The following is a 19,123-nucleotide window of genomic DNA, read 5'->3' on the forward strand; positions in this document are numbered from 1 at the left end:
TTCAACCAAAAACTGAACCGAAAAGTTTGGTTTCAATTATTTCGGTTTTCCTCTAATTCGATTTTTAAATTTTCAGTTTATTTAATTTTATTTTTAACCGAACAAACCGAATGCTCATCCCTATCCACCAAAGCCTGAACATTTTTACCAGTCAATCTGCAATTCGACCCATTCCTAGATGTTAAGATCGAAGATGTAAATGGGTAAATAAATCCAATGAAAAATGTCGTTTCTTTTTGGGGTGGTGTCACTGTTGCCCTATGATTTCCTGTTTATGCAAACTCTTTTCTATATACACCCAAGCACCATTTAGGGCCCATTTGCTTTTTGATAAGTTATTTACCCGGGTTAATGCAATTATCTAAGTAAATTTTTCTTAGGAAACACTTACCCAGGTAAGTGTATTTACCCATGTTCTTTTATTTCCCAAGTAAAAAAAAAATGAAATTACCATTTTAACCATAAAATGGGGCATTTTTGTCCCATTCAAGTGTTGGAATCTTTCCTCCCAGCTGGGAAAGTTATTTACCCACCTAAGAGATGGGCATCACTTACCTGGTTAAGTGATACCCAGGAAAATAAACTTTCCCTAGTCCCCACATTAATCTGAAAAAAGAAATATGTGATTCTTGGTCAATGGAAACCAAAATCCCATTGACCAACTTCCCCCTCTCAAAATCCAAAAAAAAAAAAAAAGAACGCCCCCTTAGAGTTCATGACCATCTTCGTGGAGTAAACTTTCTGTTACTGTGTGGAGCTCGCCCTTTTGTTCCTTCCCCTGTTCATATCCGGAATCATGATTCATAAGACGTTTGATTTTTTTTCCTTTTTTTTGAAAACCCTAGTTATTAGAAGTTCAACTGCAATTCTGCTACCCATATGTTCAGTTACACTATATATTTAAATTTTAAAGCATGTGACAAGTAAGCACAAAAAAGTGAGGGAAAACCCACCACCACAACAAAACAACCAAAAAGAAAGAACAGATTCTGTCTCTACTGAGAAGTCAAGATCAGATAAAACTGGGGCAGACTGGTCCTTTGGAGAGGCCAAGGCGAATTTCCATTCCATGATGCATATCTGCTGGCCGGAAAATTTCCGAGTCACGTGGGTCTGAAAGTAACAATGTCAAAACAAATAAATAAATAGAAATTAGGATGATATATATAAAGAGAGAAAGAGATGCATTATAATGTCAATCAATCGATCAGTTAAGGTCGATTGAAAAGCCTCCCCAATCCATAAAATTGAGTATTACAGTTTTTTAATGATATGTTGGGCCAGAAACTCATTAAAAAACTAGCATTTACTTCTTCTGAACCCTTGGGTATCTAAATTTCATACACGAGGTTAATACAAAATGGTCATCTCTACAATTTGGCATGACAGGTATTCTATGTAGCTTTTATTTATTTAAATTTCAGAATACTGTTTTCTAAAACTTTTAGGCAATCTCCAATATAATATTTTAATTAGATTTTATGTCCACTTATCCAGGAGAATATCATTCCAATGTACTGATTGAGGATGACAAAAAGAAAAAAAACCATTTTTGTGTCTGTACATGTTTTTCTTTATTTGATGGGAGTTCTGTTAATTACCATTTAGATAATCTTCAAAACCAAAACCATCCAAGCTTCCAGTAAGAGCCTCGAAACCTAACATTGAAGATGCCAATGCTCCTGGAGGCCTCTGAAATCTACAAAAGCCAAACATGAAAAATATATTATACATGAACATAGGTAATTAACACCAGCAAGCTTACCTAAAACAATATTCTCAAGCCAATTCATAATAAACTCTCCATTTTAGTGATTTTTTTGACAATTTCCATTTTACTGGTTATATTGAAGAAATAAGGATATATAGAATTTAAAATAAATAGAACTTAAGCATGAGAATGAAGGATTGAATCTGTGAGCAGCCACTGTGTAAAAATGCCAGAGCTTATATCTGTGTCCAGTTCACCCCTCTCAAGACACCAGATAGCTGGAACAAATAGGGTAATGGCCTTTTAGTGGTTCTATGAGGCCTAAGACAGATGAGAGTTGAAGAGTTAAGGTTTATGGCTCAAAATTAAGGAATCTATAAATGCCTTGAACAGAGACAATTAAAAAGAAACAACATCTAAATTTGAGGTTTAAGCATCAAATTCAGGAAAGTAGAACAAAAATAAAGATTTAGATGTTTAAACCTATAACTAGAAATCAAGGTTGAATATCTCCGAAATTTAACTTACACAAAGAAAACCAAACTAGAATACATAGCCTCTGAATACTGACCTTGTCCAAAAACAAAGAAATCTTGGAATAAGAAGCCAAGATGGCATGGAATTGGAAAAACTAAGGCCCTGTTCGCTTTTCGGTAAGTTACTTACCCGGGTAAGTGTTTCCCAGGAAATACTTACCCGGGTACGTGCATTTACCCATATCCTTTTATTTCCCATGTAAATAAGGCAATGACCATTTTAGCCATAAAAATCCATTATTAAAAGGGGCATTTTTATCTCATTCAAGTTTTGGCAATTTTTTCCCCCAGGTGGGAAAGTATTACCAGGGTAAGTGATACCCAAGAAAATAAACTTTCCCTGATCTCCACATAAATCTGAAAAAATAACATGGGTTTCTTGGTCAATGGGAATCAAAATCCCATTGACCAACTTTCCCCCTCTGAAAATCCGAAAAAAAGAACGCCCCCTAAAAGTAAAGTACAAGCTCACAAATTTATTTAAGGAAGCATTCATTCATTATACATTGGATCTCATATAACAATTCACATTTATAGACCACAGAACGATCATCCATTGCTCGAGAAGGTGCAGTCATACTTTTATCAAACTAATGTATGTACCAATCTCAACCACACTTCATTCCTCTTTAATAGATACATTGTTTTTCTCTGACATAAATTCCATCTATGACAAAATTTGAGGTCCTTAAAGCTATTTCCTTTTTTGTTTTCTTTCGCTCTTCTTTTGCTGAAACACTTGGTAGATGTTTGGAACCGATGCTGTTTTATCGAAAAACAGTGACACACCAGCGCCACATCTGAAATCTAACACACTGTTTGGTTGGGTGTTCTCCTGAAAAACTTTTTCTCAGACACCTTGGAAATCGGGAATGGTGTGATCTAAGAAAACATTCTTTTTGACGTTTTCTAGTTTTTCTATTGCTGCTAACAACACTATGCTGATGTGATGTTGAAAAGCGTCTATGGAAGCAACAGTCCCAGAAGAAACCATTTTCTGAAGAAACGGCATACCTATGCAGCACCACCACTGGAGAAATGGCACCAGTTCCAAACATCACCTTAGTCTATCATTCTTATCATTTTCCTTTGAATTTCCTCACCTTTTTTATCAACACTAGGGACAAACTCAAGGATTTTACACAAAAACCAGCTCCTTTGTATGGTGAAATTATACTTCATAGTCATAGATATCTGACTCCAGTCCCCAAAACCAACTCACTGTTCCAAGTAGACATCCAAAATAGCTGGAATAAGGGTCATGGAAGCCTTTTTTGCAATAATTCCTATTAAACAATCCCAGCGTGCTAGCTAGCACAGCCACTCTTTTAAATAGTGACAAGTCACTGTTTTAAATAGAACTATTTCACTCAGACACCAATGCAAGACTAGAAGGTTATGCTTAGGTTGTCCTTTATCTCATTTAGATAGCGCTCTAACCTCAATGACCCTGATCCAGCTTGCTTAGACCACATAATTGCGTTTGCAGTCACCAAGAACTAGATGAGACATAGACAGAAATATTTTATTTTCCAGTTCATTTTACCAGTAAAATTGTCAACACCAAATTTTAATAAGGAACTAGGATCTCTTGAAGCTTTTATGTTTCCTTACTAGAAGTAGCTATAAGAAACTTGATTAAGGACAGAAATATCAAATACCAAAAGTCAACACCCAGAGGACAAAGACAAGGTTCAAAAATATAACTCATTCTTCTAGCTTCAAAGTGCACAAGATCACTCCTAAACAAGTTGACACTTCCTCTTGTTTAATTCTTTAGAAAACATATTTGCTCAACACATTTTGCCATACATACAAGAACATAACTGAGGTGTTCCTCCCTTGTTATATAACTTTAATCTAGATTAACTGCCAATAAAATTTCATTTAGCAAATACTGATTTCATATGCACTAATCCAGCATATCAAGAATCCTAGAAAGAACACAACTGGCCTAATATCTAATTCTATTTTTGAACCATTATCATGTAATTTAGAAATTAGAACCAGTGTTTTAAAAGGCATGGGAGGCGTACACCTAGAGGCACGCGAGGCACCTCCAAAATGCCTGGAGGCGCATGACAGAAGTGCCCAGACCATTGAGGCATATGCCTCAGGTATAGAGGTGTGGGTAGAGGCGTACGCTTTTGGCACGCCTTTGGAAAGAGGCTTACGCCTCCCATGTGTGATGTATTTAAACATTTAACAAATTATTTGTTTTAATTTTTTTGTGTTCTAATTGGTGGGGCCACGATTATATCATGGCCCCATTGTATAGAACTATTTTTTTAAGTCTAAAAGAGGGGGAAATATCCCTCTTTCGAACCCAAACTTTAGGGCTTGAAAGAACTGTGAAGTCTGAACTGCGAAACCTCTTGCTAAGTGCGAACTGTGAAGAAGCTCTACTCTGTTCCAAGATTCTGGTATGTGTTTTTTTTTTTCTTTTCCTTTCTTCTTCTTCTTCTTCCGCACTTTGCAACCTGAAACTTTGAGCAACCTGCAAGGCTGCAACTTCTTTCTTTCTTTCTTTCTTTCTTTCTTCTTCTTCTTCTTCTTCTTCTTCTTCTTCTTCGAGCAACCTGAAATTTCTCAGATGTGATCTTTTTTTTTTTATTCTATTTTCAAGCTGCTGGGGCAACCGAGTAACCAACCAACCTGGGCGGCTGTGAATGTGACAAAGCTGCAACGATTCTGATTTTTTTTTGGAAATAAGATTCAACAGTTAGTAACTTAGTACTTAGTAGTTATGTTCTTCATTTCTGTATTCTGTTGTTTCTTTGTTTTCTTTTTTTTTTTCTTGATTTTAGTAGTTTTGTTTCAGCCTTCTTGAACAAGGCTGCACGAATAAATTATGTAATTTGTTGATTATGTTGTTAACAGGTGTATTATATGTACCGTACACAGGCTTAGTACCCGCAGGGGTATTTTCGTAATTCTGTATACATTTTGTTATGTACGGCCAGAACAGTATAAATAGATAGCTTCACTTGACTGAAGCTAAGTTTTGTTGAGGCCTTAACTCAGTTGCCTCTTATTCTTCTTCCTCTTCTCCTTCTTTCTTCTTCTTTTCTCCTTCTTTTCTTCTTCTTCTTTGTCTCCTGCTCAACATGGTATCAGAGCAGGTTCGTCCATGCCTAGAAAACAACTAGCTGAGGTCTCTCTCCTCTGCTGCAAAGGAGTTATAGTACTGATGCTCGAAGACAAGGAAGAGGAAGCTTTCCTAGTGCTGCGGTTAGTCTCCACTGTCGAGTAGGGCTCTGCTATAAGTATGCTGACTATTCAACTTCCTAGCACAGAAAAAAGGTTCGGCTACATGTTTTTTTGCTGGTAACTGGGTTGCTTCGGCTAAGAGGACTGTATAGAAATCCATCCCAGATGTTCGAAGGAAGGCTCTGACCTGAAGGGAAATTCAAGTTCATGACTGATGACTGTGCTACCTATTGTTGATACTGAGATTTTTTTTTTCTCTTCCTGTTTATGGCTTCTTGCACGACTATTAATGTTCCAGAATCTGAGTAGGGACTGTTCCCCTTCCTCCGATTGTATGTTGTCCTAGTCTGCACTCTAAGGGGCTGTTGATGAACCCTAGAACTTGAGTGACTGTTTGGCTGCCCTGGAAAGTGGATATCAGCCGATTAGGTGTGGTGAATCACCACTCGTATTGCTGCTCCTACTGTGACTTTTTTTGGCTGAGAAGCTGTATCAAGGTTGTGAACTGTAGGTCTTTCAAACCTGGTTACACTGCATGTGCAGTTTGTATAGTGTTTTGTGAACTCCTACACAGTGTGGGTGATAAACCCTAGTACTGCAGTTGCAGTGTTTGTGCTTTGTTCTCTGTGGGGCCGAAAATCAGCAAGTGTCCTGTTGTGGACTGTTGCAGCTCTGTAAGACTGTGCTTTGGTTTTGTGTATTCTGAACTGAAGAATCATGAGTAATGAAGATTCAGCTACATCCAGAATCTCCACAATGCTGAATGGAATGAGTGGGAACAGTGATCTATCCTTCCCTATGGCTGTTGTTCCTCTTGACGGGTTAAACTATCTAGAGTGGTCAAGGGGGATCAAACTATACATAACTGCAAGGGGAAAAGTAGGCTACATAAATGGAAGAATCAAAGAACCACCTTTTGAAAATGCAGAACATGATAAATGGGATCAGGAGAATAGTATGGTTATGTCATGGCTTTTGATCTCCATGCAACCGCAAATAAGGAAGAACTTCATGTGGTCTGAAACTGCAAATGAGATATGGGATCAGGCAAAGTCCACATATTCTGAACTTCGACACTATGCCAAAATTTATCAATTGCAAGCAGCTTCATCTACTTGTAAATAGGGGAGAGGAGTTTATCAGTTTATTACTCCGATCTGACAACTGTTTGGAAGGAGCTGGACCATTACCAGAACATTGAGTGGAAGTGTGAGGAAGATGCAAAATTGTATAAGAAACTTGTCTCACAGCAAAGGGTGTTTGCCTTTTTACATGGTCTCAATCCTATCTATGAACCCATCAGAGTACAAATTCTAAGTTCAAAGGATCTTCCTTCAATTCAGGAGGTCTATGCTCTTGTCCAGTCTGAAGAGAGCAGAAGGAACTTGATGAACAGCACCGGAGGGAATGCAATTGTGTTGGCAGCAAAGGGGGGTCCCTCTACTAGTGGTGGACCTTCTTTCAAGAGAGGAGATCTCCAGAAGAAAGCAGAAGATAAGGAAAAATTGTGGTGCACTAATTGTCAGAAGCCCCAGCACACCAAAGATACTTGTTGGGATCTCCATGGGAAACCGAAGTGGGCTCAGGATTTACCTAAGAAGCAAGGTTCAGATAGTATTAGAAGACTCGGGAGAATCAGCCCTCCACCTCCACTGTGACTCAACCACCTCATTACCAACATAACTACTCTGGATCCGACCCAAGAGAGGATATTGTCAACTCCTTCCGTGACCATTTGGAGCTTTGTGGTAGAGCAATTCGCCAGATGGATGATCCTCCCACCACCTCTTTTGCATCCACATTAGATAATCCTGCCACAGCTTTCCATGTTGCTTCTCACGACCTTGACTCTCCATGGATCATTGATTCTGGAGCGTCGAAACACATTACTGGTATGTCCTCTTTCTTCCAAACTAATCACCCCCTTTCCGGAAGAAATAAAGTGAGACTAGTTGATGGATCATACTCTCCCATAGCTGGTCAAGGAACTCTCTCTCTTCCCCTTGGCCTTACTCTTTCTAATGTTCTTCATGTTCCAAAGTTTCCTATGAATTTGTTTTCAATCAGTAGTGTTACAAATTCCTTAAACTGTTCCGTGACTTTTTCCCTTTCTATTGTGTGATTCAGGATCTGGCCTCGAGGAGGACGATTGGTAGAGGTCATATGGTTGATGGACTCTATATGCTGGAGAATACGGCTAGCCTTCTTGTTACAGAGTCTATGAGTCAGTTCAAAAAGAGTAAAATGTATCTATGGCATTGTCATTTGGGTCACTTGTCTTTTGAGTCGTTGAAAGTTGTTTTCCCAGAAATGTGTAAGTCCGTGTCTATTTCCAATTTTTCTTGTCAAATGTGTCAATTAAGCAAGCATTGTAGAACTCAATTTCCTCAAAGAAATAGTAAATCTGAGTTTCCTTTTCACATTGTGCATTCGGATGTGTGGGGCCCTGTTACTTTACCTTCTGAGAGTGGCTACAAATACTTTATTACCTTCATTGACGATTATTCCATATACACTTGGGTATATCCAATGTGAACCCGTGAGGAAGTACCAAAAATTATCCAAGATTTTCAGCGGATGGCCTTCACCCAATTTCAGACTGAAATTCAAATATTTCAATCGGACAATGCAAAAGAGTTTTTTCATAGTGACCTCACGGAGTTCTTTGCTTCACATGGCTCTCTTCACCGGAGCTCTTGTGCCCGCACACCACAACAAAATGGTGTGGCTGAACGGAAGAACCATCACCTTCTTGAAGTGGCACGGGGTTTACTACTCCACATGAATGTTCCCAAACGTTTTTGGCTTGAGGCCGTCCTTTGTTCTACATACCTCATTAACCGAATGCCCTCTCGTTGGTTAGAGTACAAAGCTCCACACCAGCTTCTCTTTCCTAAGGCCCTTCTTCTTTCTATTCCTCCCCGTGTTTTTGTTGTCGGTGTTTTGTCCAAAACATTTCCCCCACCCAGGGAAAATTGGACTCTCGTGCTATCCCATGTATATTTCTTGGCTACTCATTCTCTCAGAAAGGGTATCGTTGCTCTGATCCTGTTTCACGGAAATTCTATGTCTCCATGGATGTTACCTTCTTTGAGGATGAGCCCTTCTTTCCTGTTTCTCCTCAAGGGGAGTGTAGGTATGAGGAGAAACTGATTCAACTTCCTCCTCTTCCTACTCCTTCTCCTTCTCCCCTTCCTCCTTCTGATCCTCCACCTTTCTGTGTTTTTTCTCATTGTCGTAAAGGCCAATCAGATTCAAGAGCTGAGGAGAATCCAGAAGTCGTACCTCAAATGCCATCAGATTCGTTGGGGGAAGATCATACTCACTCAGGTAACTTGACTCCCAACCTCCCTGTTGCTAATGATCTTGACCTTCCCATTGCCCACAGGAAAGGTGTTAGGTCGTGCACCACCAAACACCCCATTTCCAACTTTGTTTCCTATGAGAACATCTCACCTTCATTTCGTGCTTTTCTTACCTCCATTGACAGTATCCCTATTCCCAAGAATGTGGCAGAAGCTCTCTCAGTACCAGAATGGATGAAGGCCATGAATGAAGAAATTGATGCTTTTCATAAGAATGGCACATGGGAACTTGTTGATCTCCCTAAGGGAAATGATCCGGTTGGATGTAAATGGGTGTTCACTGTTAAGCATGGGGCTGATGGAACCGTGGAGAGGTATAAAGCTCATTTAGTGGCAAAGGGTTTCACTCAAGTATATGGGGTTGATTATGCAGAAACCTTTGCACTTGTTGCCAAAATGAACTCTATTAGAGTCCTCTTCTCTCTTGCTTCCAATCTGAATTGGGATCTATATCAGCTCGACATCAAGAATGCCTTCTTGAATGGTGACCTTGAAGAGGAAGTTTATATGATTCAACCCCCGGTTTTTTGGCTCAAGGAAGTGAACAAAAGGTGTGCAAGTTCAAGCAATCACTAAGGGCTTGGTTCAGCAGATTTCATATTGCAGTCCAGAAGAGGGAATACAAGCAATGTCAGTCAGATCACACAGTGTTTGTAAAGAGAGTAAAAGGTAAAATGGCTGCCCTAATAGTATACGTGGATGACATAATTGTTACTGGTGACTGGAATGATGAAATTCAAAGTTTGAAGGGCTTCCTTGCCACTCAGTTCGAGGTGAAAGATCTAGGTCCCGCCAAATACTTCCTTGGGATTGAGGTTGCCCGATCAAAAAGGGGCATCTTCATCTCTCAAATAAAATATGTCCTAGATTTGCTTAAGAACACTAGAAAGATTGGGGTTAAACTAGCTGACTCTCCCATTGATCCCAACCATAAGTTAAGTGACAGTCAAGGTGAACCACTTAAGAATGTGAAGCAATTTCAGAGGCTTGTAGGGAGATTGTTGTACCTCTCTATGACTCGTCCAGACATAGCATATGATGTTAGTGTCCTTAGTCAGTTCATGCATGCACCTAGGTCCACCCACCTTGAAGCAGCAGTGAGAGTACTACGGTATCTTAAGAAGTTCCCGGGTGCTGGTTTATTATTCCAGAAACATGGACACTTGAGGGTTGAAATTTACACAGATGCGGATTGGGCTGGATCTCAAAGTGACAGAAGGTCTACTAGTGGTTACTGCACCTTTGTAGGAGGGAACCTGGTTACTTGGAGGAGTAAGAAGCAAATTGTGCAATGGCACACGGAGTAGCCGAAGGTATGTGGATAAAGAATCTATTGGGAGAGTTGGGTTTTCTAATTGGTAAACCCATGACTCTACTCTGTGACAACAAGGCAGCTATCAGTATTGTTGCCAACCCGGTACTACATGATAGAACAAAGCACATTGAAGTTGACAAGCATTTTATCAAAGAGAAAATCATCACAGGCGAAGTATGCACTCCATACATCAGCTCTGAAGACCAACTTGCGGACTTATTTACAAAAGGGTTAAACTATTCCAAACATCAAGGTCTCTGTGACAAATTGGGCATGATTGATATCTATGCCCCAACTTGAGGGGGAGTGTTAACAGGTGTATTATATGTACTATACACAGGCTTAGTACCCTCAGGGGTATTTTCGTAATTTTGTATACATTTTGTTATGTACGGCCAGAATAGTATAAATAGATAGCTTCACTCGATTGAAGATAAGTTTTGTTGAGGCCTTAACTTAGTTGCCTCTTATTCTTCTTCCTCTTCTCCTTCTTTCTTCTTCTTTTCTCCTTCTTCTTTTCTTCTTCTTCTTGGTCTCCTGCTCAACATATGTAATCTGTTGAACAAAGCTGCATGATTCTAGTAGTTATGTAATCTCTTGATTCTGTTCTTCCTATTTTTTCTTTTTTTCTTTTTTTGAACACGTTTAATGGACCGAATAGGCCAAGAGACCCAAGACCCAACTGTTGGTTGTAGCTTCATCAGTTCAGCCTTTTATTGATTTTGCTTCTTTTGAATTTGATAAATGATTTATTGATTTTGCCTGTGAATTGTAGAAACTGAATGTTTATAGTCTTATAGAAAGTAGAAATCTGAATTAAATGATAGAAATTATAACTTGTGAATTTTAACTAATACTCTTTTTTTTTAATTTAATTAGGTGTTGCAAATCCTGCAATTTGATATTTTGATCTCTTTGATCCCTATTTCATTTTAGTGTTATATATGTTTTTATGCTTAAAATATCTATTTTTTATTAATATACCCACTATAATTATAAAAAAATATGCATACTTGAGGCTTACGCCTCCCGCATTCTGAACTACGCCTCACACCTCCAGGTAGTGGAATGCCTCGCATCACGCCTCCGCGTTTTAAAACATTGATTAGAACATGGATATGATAGTTGACCTGACTAAAAGAAATGAAAATTTGATCAGGTGTATTTCATTAGGGTTACAATTTGTCCTTGGACAAGCCAATTGAATTTTATCCTTATTGTGCCTTTTTCTACCAGTACAGTCATTGGTTTTTGGGTGCATTGGCACAGTCTGGTTGAAATAGAAGATAATCTCCTATTTCTACTGAAACTATCACTTTCCATCTAGCTCCTTAGAACGTGAAAAAACAAATTAATTCCAGTGCCTTAAATTGGAAAACAGTATAAAATCATCCCAATCCACAAATAAGCATTGTCAATTCCTTTTTATTATATAAGTTTACATAATCATTCTTAATTATATTTGGGTATATTGTTTGGATCATCAGCATTGTCCATCTCAAATTTGCATGTCTAACTGCAGTCACTGGTCACCATAATAAATTTGCAATTCAACAATGACACTGGTTTTAAGAGTTCTCAAGTTATATCCGATAGGTGACAAGATGGCACCTAGCTCTGCAAAACAAAACAGTTCTGATCCAAATAGCACAGACTGAAACAGATTACAACAATTGAATTTCAAGAACACTCCAGAAGTTCTCCCCCATATCTGTTCTACTGACTTGATCAAAATATGGTAGCACCAAAACCCAATCTGCTACTAGTTTCCCCACCAGAGCCACAAGTGTTTCGGTGTTTTTAGATTTATCTTCAAAAAGTCTTCTATTTCTTTCATTCCACAGGAACCCAGCACACAGCAAAGGGAATGCAACTCCAAACTATCCTTGCTTTCCTGCTTCCTCCGAATCTTGGCCAAGAAGAGAAAACTTCTGCTGTTGATCTTGGCTGAAATACTCTTTTCCCAAATAAAGAGGAATAAAATTTCCAAGTGATATTTGCAATCTTGCAAGAGGAGAACAGGTGGAAGACATCTCTTCATTCCAGAAGCATAAAACACAGCTAAACAGAATCCTCTGCTTTTTAAGTGGTCAACTGTAAGAATACTGTCCAAAGCAACCAACCAAGCGAAGGTTTCCACTCTAGGTGAAACAGGATTCCCCCAGATCCCTCCATATGATCTGAAACCAGTTGATCCTTCACCAGCACCAAGTGTCTTCTAAATTTGGGGCACCAAACAAACTGATCTCTCCTCAGCTCAAAGCATTGGTCAACTTTAATGTGATGCTCGATCAGCCTGTAAAGCTTCAGACACACCACACACAGCTTCCCTGCTTCATACCAAACTTGTCCTCCCAATTGCCCACCTTGAAGCTAACTAAAGCTTTAAACTCTTGATTGAACAGCATTATCCCTTTCCAGACACTCACCCCATGAGAGTTAGAGACCTCCCTTGATTCCCACCCAAACCTCACCAACCCATATTTCCCAACTACAACCTTCCTAAAAAGAGACTCCCTCTCCCCTTTCAGCCCAAACCGCAATAGCCACTTGCCTAATAGGGCATTGTTGAAAATTTGATCCTTCTAATTCCCAAACCACCTTTCCCTTGCAGTCTACAGAACTTGTCCCACTTCACCAAATGGAACTTCTTAGCTCCCCCTACCCTTTCCCACAAAAAAAATCCCTCTATAACTTCTCAATTTTTTCCACCACCTCCCTTATCAATCATAATTGCTGAACTTCGAAAAATGTGTAACATGTCTAGCCTTTACACTTACAAAAACAAACCTTTATTTGGAATAGCTTTTCCCATCCTCCCAATGCATAATTCTAATAAAATTCAACATTCAAGTGCAAGAAAAGTCCCAACTTCTTCTGGGGCTATGAAAGCAGTGAACTTTCACATTTTCAATGGTTAAAAGAAGCAATTAAAAGAATAGGATATAATAAACATTCCCTGCTTCCATATTCCATAATCTAAATTTCCGTTGAAGCTGTTGAAACTAAATCAGCTAGCTATCATCCCAACATCCGTATTCCTTAGGGATGAACTAAATAAGGAAAACTTCGCAAAGACAAAAAAAAAAAACCAACTACAATAAGAACCCTAGTAGATTTAATTTCACTTTCGAAAAAGTTTTCGTCTTGAACACGATTTGCGAAAGCCTCAAAGCAAGCATACGCAGTTATAATAATATCCTTTCTTTTCAAGTAATGTTTAGTTTCTTCTTTGCAATTTCGTTTCGCATAAGTTGGTGAAATTCCATACCTGGAAAGGATTTGTCTATCCAGATCCATCTTCAATGTAAAAGCTGAACCATAAGTGTTAGCAAGGATTTTCCGTTTCATCTCCGACTGGGCCTTCCTCGACTGATCAATAAACCCAAGAGAAAGAGAAGAACACAGTGACAACCCGCCATTGAGGGGATACAAAAAGAAAGCAAAGAAGAAATTATTGTGAAAGAATTGCATTGAAAAAAAAGAAACAAAGAATTTACCAATTCCAGGGCGGATTGAAGAGGATGAGAGCCAACGATTTCACTCTTAACACCTTGTAATCCAAAACGAAGAGCATCATTTTGAATTCCTCCAATTTCGTGAGCAATCGTCTTAGAGCTTCCCATTCTCCCTCCCTTTGGTTTCCTTGGATCCGAAAAGGCTCAAAGTTATGAATTACAGAAAAACTCAAAACTAAAAGGATGAGTCCAAGTAAATTTTGTGAAATGGGCCGGGTTCGCTCCATCGCGTTTAGAGGCATCAAATATTTCTTTTGATGGAAACGGATCAGGTTGTGGTTTCGTCAGAATTCGGACCCGATCCTAAGTTGTCAGCCTACGAAATCTATTCGGACCCTAATATAATATCAAAATTAATATAAATATAGACATGATGAAATAATTAAAATCATAAATAATTATTTTCAAATCATTTTTAGTATAGGGTACATATTGCTGAAAGCCTGAAACCACCCTTCAAGTTTGGTAATTGCAATCGCTCTCTTAATTTTTTGAGACAGTTGCATTACACCTCTTTCCATTAGAATCCTCTAATAAAAGGCATAAAAATGTCCAAAATACTTATGCAAGTACTATTCTACTATTTTAGAAAAAAGATTGGAAGGGTTTGGGCTAGTTATTCATATGATATAAAAATTTAAAAAATAAATATTTTGGTCAAAAGTAATTATATGCTTATTTTAGACATTTCTATGCCTCTTTTCTAGAGGATTTTAACAAAAGAGCTCTGATTTCATATCCACACTTACCCACAACCACGAGACACTACAATTGTACATTGAGAACATCTCCCTGTGAAATGGTAAATGTAAACAAGGAAGATAATTGCAACTATGCTTGAAAGTTCAAGGGAAGTGATCATGATTTTTAAAACTGACTCAGAGACCGAACTAGTCAGGGATTTGGTTATCGGGTAGAATGGTCCGACCGTTCGAATCGAATGGTAGACCCGTTTTGACAAAAAATAAAAAATTAAAAAATTAAAAATGGTCAAAACCGTTGAATGGTTCGAACGCCTAGATTAGTAGTTTGTTGACCAAATCAATAGTTTTTGCAAAAATCCAGTTTTGGAGAAAAACGGAATTGCTCACTTGACCAGTTCTCGGTTTTTTTGATCCGATTGTTCGGCTCTGTCCGGTTTTGAAAACCATAGAAGTGATGTAATTACCAAACTTCAAGAGAGATTTCAACTAGGGGTGTCCATGAAAAACCGAACAGAATCAAGAAAACTTAATTGCAAAGTGTAGTTAACCGAACCGATCGATTCGGTTTCGGTTTGGTATTTTTGAAAAATCAAAGGACTGGTTCGGTTTTCAATTAACCTACAAAAAAACCAGCGATTAACCGAACCAATTGGTGTATATATATATATTTAATATATGTCACATATTTTCTATATATTATATATAAACATATATTCATTATATATATATATATATATATATATATATATATATACATATATTATATTTATAATAATCTATTTATATTTAATTACATTAGTCCAAAAAATATCCATATGAAGAAATATTTTAGATAAAAGACTTAAACCTCCACAGAGATTCATACTAAATACTAAGATCTCCCTCCTGTTTTCAAAATAGACTAAGACCTCCATTATAATTGGTGTCATTGGACAGAAACCTCCCCTCCATGGGAAATTCAATAAGATAAAAAAAATCCAATACTATCCAATAAGATAAAAAAAGACCTCCCTGATAAATGATTTTTTCAGTTAACGCCTATCATTCTTCTTAATATTGCATTGCAGACTTGTTGTATTAATGCCAACACAAGACAATGGAAAACAAATAAAAAAAAAAGAAGAAAATAGAATATAAACAAACTCGATTAAAGCCAAAAATAAAGATTAAGCCTATTAAATTAATATTTAGTTGAATATTTCAGAGTACATTATCATTATATACACAAGGGAAAATTATTAAATTCCAACGTTCACTTGTTCTTTTGATAGGGAAAATATCCAGATAGCACAAAAATTATTTAAAACTCAGTAACTATGTCGAAAACACTAATAAATTCTAAACTGTGTAGAAAATCCACAAAGAATGTTGGAAAGCATGATTTATTTATTTATTTATGGAAATAATTGACCTTCCGCAGGAAGGAAAGCAATGATAAATAATCAAGAAATTCCCACTCCATCTGTTGGTAAGACATATGCAGAAATAAAGAAAGCATAATTGAAGAAGCTTTCAAAAATTAAGGTAGAACAAAGACATTGCTGAGGCCGCTAATTCAGTATTTGATGCAAGAAATTTCTGTGGAAACATTTAGAGCAATGGTAAAAATTGTGGTTTTTAAAACTGGATTGGATTGGACGGTCGGGTTGGAAAAATAAAGAACCGGTTATGATTGGTTTCGTTTTTCTTCAAAACCATTGATTTTGATTAACAAATTGTTGAACTGGCTGATTAATTGTTCGAATGGTTTTGATCAAATTTTTTTGTCAGAATGGGCTGACCCTTCGGGTCGAATGGACCGTTCGACCTGGTAACCAGACCCCTGACTAGTTTGGTCGCTGGGTCGATTTTAAAAACCACGGTAAAAACAGAGAATATTACATTTATCCTTGAACAAGTTTGTATTTCAACACAGTCTTAAGGTGATCTAATGGAAAAAAAAAAAAAAAAAAGAGCCAGAAAAAGAAAATAAAAAAAGAGATCGTATGAATAACACAATACTGAATGGTAAAAAGGAAAAAAAGCTGTATGTTGAGGTAATGTAAAAGAGGAGAGGGGAGATAATATACAAGGGCATATTAGACTTTTTAACTGCTGCATCATGTATAACAGCTAATGCAATTTAAAAGGGGAGGTCCTGCACCATTTTGAAATTAGAGGGGAGGTGTTAGTATTTAGCGTGAATATCAGGGGAAGTCTACCCAATTATTTTTTATATAGGATTTGCACGGGCCAAAGTTTAAAAATCCAAATTTATACAAAATTTAATTGCACTAAAACCAATTAACCAATCCCAAAGAAAGGGGTAGGGCCGTCGGCCTAGCTCATAAAATCCGGGCTTGAATCTAGGTTTTCTATTCGATCCTAGCTTGTAAAATTAAAAAAAAAAATCAGGTTTGAAATGAGTAATGATAAAATTTGGGGAATATTTTTTATTATTACCTTCTACTTTGGGTTTAGTGTCATTTTGATCTCTAAACTTTAAAATACAATAATTCAGTACTTGAACTTTTAAAACGTGACAATCTAGTATTTGTTGTTAACTAGCCATTAAGTAGCATTTGAAAAATATATAAATGCCCTGAGTGCCATCTAATTTCTTTTATCAACCATCCAAACATTAACAAAAAATCTAATAATCTCAAATCCTTGCTTCTTCAATTCAAGAAAATTGGGGTCACATTTGAGTGGACATTCTTGGTGACCTCGACTATCTTGAATAGAAGAGAAAAATGAGTGTTAGTTTTTGTTAATGTTTGGATGGTTGATAAAGAAAATTAAATGACGCTTGAAGAGCATTTGTGTCTTTTTCAAATGCCACTTAACGACTAGTTAATAGTTAATTAACGACGGGGATTGGATTGTCATGTTTTAAAAGTTCAGTTACTGAATTGTTGCAATTTAAAGTTTGAGGAACGAAAGTGGCACTAGGCCCAAAGTACATGGTACTAATGGGAAATTTTCCCTAAATTTTGTGAAAAATAAGATTGTCCACTAGAAGATTTTTTTTTCTTTTTTTTGTTCAATCAATCCACACAAAAGTGAATCAGTTCTTGCCCTCAGTTTGGAAAGAGTACAAATACATACCAAATAATACAAAATACAAGGTTTTGCACTCTACATATTTGTATTTGTACTCCTTCCAAATTGAGCTTTGAGGTTCCATTTGGGAAGAGTGGTAAGAGTGCATTTTTGTCTTGAAAATCATGACATAGAGATATCAAAACATGTTTGCAATTAGGGGTGTCAATTGGACTGGATTTGGTCCAATCCGATCTAGTCCAATGAAAGTCCATTACAAATGGACAGGTCCAATTCAATCTAATGAATATTTTGGACCATTTTGGAATGGTTCAATTCAATGTCTAGACTGTCCAATCTGTTGAAATTCGTTTTAATTTAGAATGGTTTTAATCCAAACTTGGTCTATTGACACCTATATTCTTATCTTATATCAATGGACCAGATATTGGCTTAATCCGACCCAATCCAATATAAATATATTACGAATGGACCAGGTCCAATCCGATGTAATAAATATTTTGGACTGGACTGGTCCAATTTAATATGTCTTATTGGTCTGTCCAAATTGATTTTCCTGTCCAGTCCAAAACTGGTCCCTTGACACCTTTGTTTGCAATCAAAATGAGAGCAATGTTTGCATAAAAAATTGGATTCAAACTTTATAATCAAAGTTAGCCAATATTAAAAAGGGTATTTTTCAATATTCAATATCGGGATTTGTATTTATACCTATCATAGTTAAAAATTATTTGGCAAAAAATACAAAATTAAACCAACTTTACATTTTCATGAACTAACCGTATTAATCATTTTTGTTCCTCCCATGATTTTGAAAACTGGGCCAGATCGGATGGTCTGACTGATAAACTATTGATTTGATCACCCGGGTGATTGAATCATCGAACTGTCTATCCAAACAAAAGTTTTTGGCTGTTTTTAATTTTATTTATTTCAGAATAGATCATCCGTTTGGACCGACCGGACCGTTCAACTTAAGAACCGATCGGGTCCAGATTTTAAAACATTGATTCTTCCTCAAACGAGACGAGCCTGCAAAGGGGCTATAAGTTGGAGCGAATGGGATGAGTGTGCCAAAGTCTAAGAGGCTTACACCGCTTACCCCTTCTTCATTCTTCCCCTCACTCTGTCACTCACATTGATATCAGCCTCGAATTATCAAAGCCTTTCTTCTTGGCCTGGTCTGAGCCTCTGTGAGGAGGACATCCCATTTCCCGCAAAACTCTTTCGTTATCATTATTTTCGATTTGATTTTACTTTCCCTGAAACCGTATCGTGTCTATCGTATCTGCAAACAAAACAATCATGTATTAGAAGCTAGACTGCCGGCCATAATCACGTCTATTCAGCATAACCCGTCAACTAAAATACATCAATTCGATTAACGGCAGGTCAGTTTCTTGGTGAAGGAGCGATTGGATTGGAGCCGGGAGCCCCCAAATTAAAGTCCTTGGCCGGCGTTGGCGGTCGGTTGTTCATCTCACGGAGCCCCAGTTTGGAAAGCTCCTGATACAGCCTGCCTTATCAATGGCGATCTTCTGAAGACCACTGAAGCTAGATTTTCTGAGCCGACCTCCGTCGCAATCTTTCACTTCATATTAATTCTTAAATTAACAAAATGAGAAGATAGATTGTCTTTGGAGTTTAAGTAGATTTTTTTTTTTTTTTTTTTTTTTACTTCCTAGTCCTAAGGGTGAACTTCTGAGATTGTTGCATCTATAC

General features: G+C 37.4%; 1 protein-coding gene across 1 annotated transcript; it reads right to left on the reverse strand.

The window, feature by feature from the left end:
- Nucleotides 1–748: 748 nt before the first annotated feature.
- LOC148854714 (cyclin-B1-2-like) lies at nucleotides 749–13,875 on the reverse strand. The gene is made up of 4 exons (XM_088983971.1): nucleotides 13,638–13,875; nucleotides 13,409–13,509; nucleotides 1,602–1,699; nucleotides 749–1,113 (listed from the first exon to the last, which is right to left on the reverse strand). Exons 1-4 carry the CDS (start codon nucleotides 13,761–13,763, stop codon nucleotides 1,013–1,015), a joined length of 426 nt encoding a protein of 141 aa, XP_088840097.1. The 5' UTR covers nucleotides 13,764–13,875; the 3' UTR covers nucleotides 749–1,012.
- Between the last annotated feature and the right edge of the window lie 5,248 nt (nucleotides 13,876–19,123).

Source organism: Nelumbo lutea, chromosome 4 (assembly GCF_056320005.1).
Source record: "Nelumbo lutea isolate HS-2025 chromosome 4, American lotus-T2T, whole genome shotgun sequence".
In the NCBI taxonomy this organism is placed as follows: domain Eukaryota; kingdom Viridiplantae; phylum Streptophyta; class Magnoliopsida; order Proteales; family Nelumbonaceae; genus Nelumbo; species Nelumbo lutea.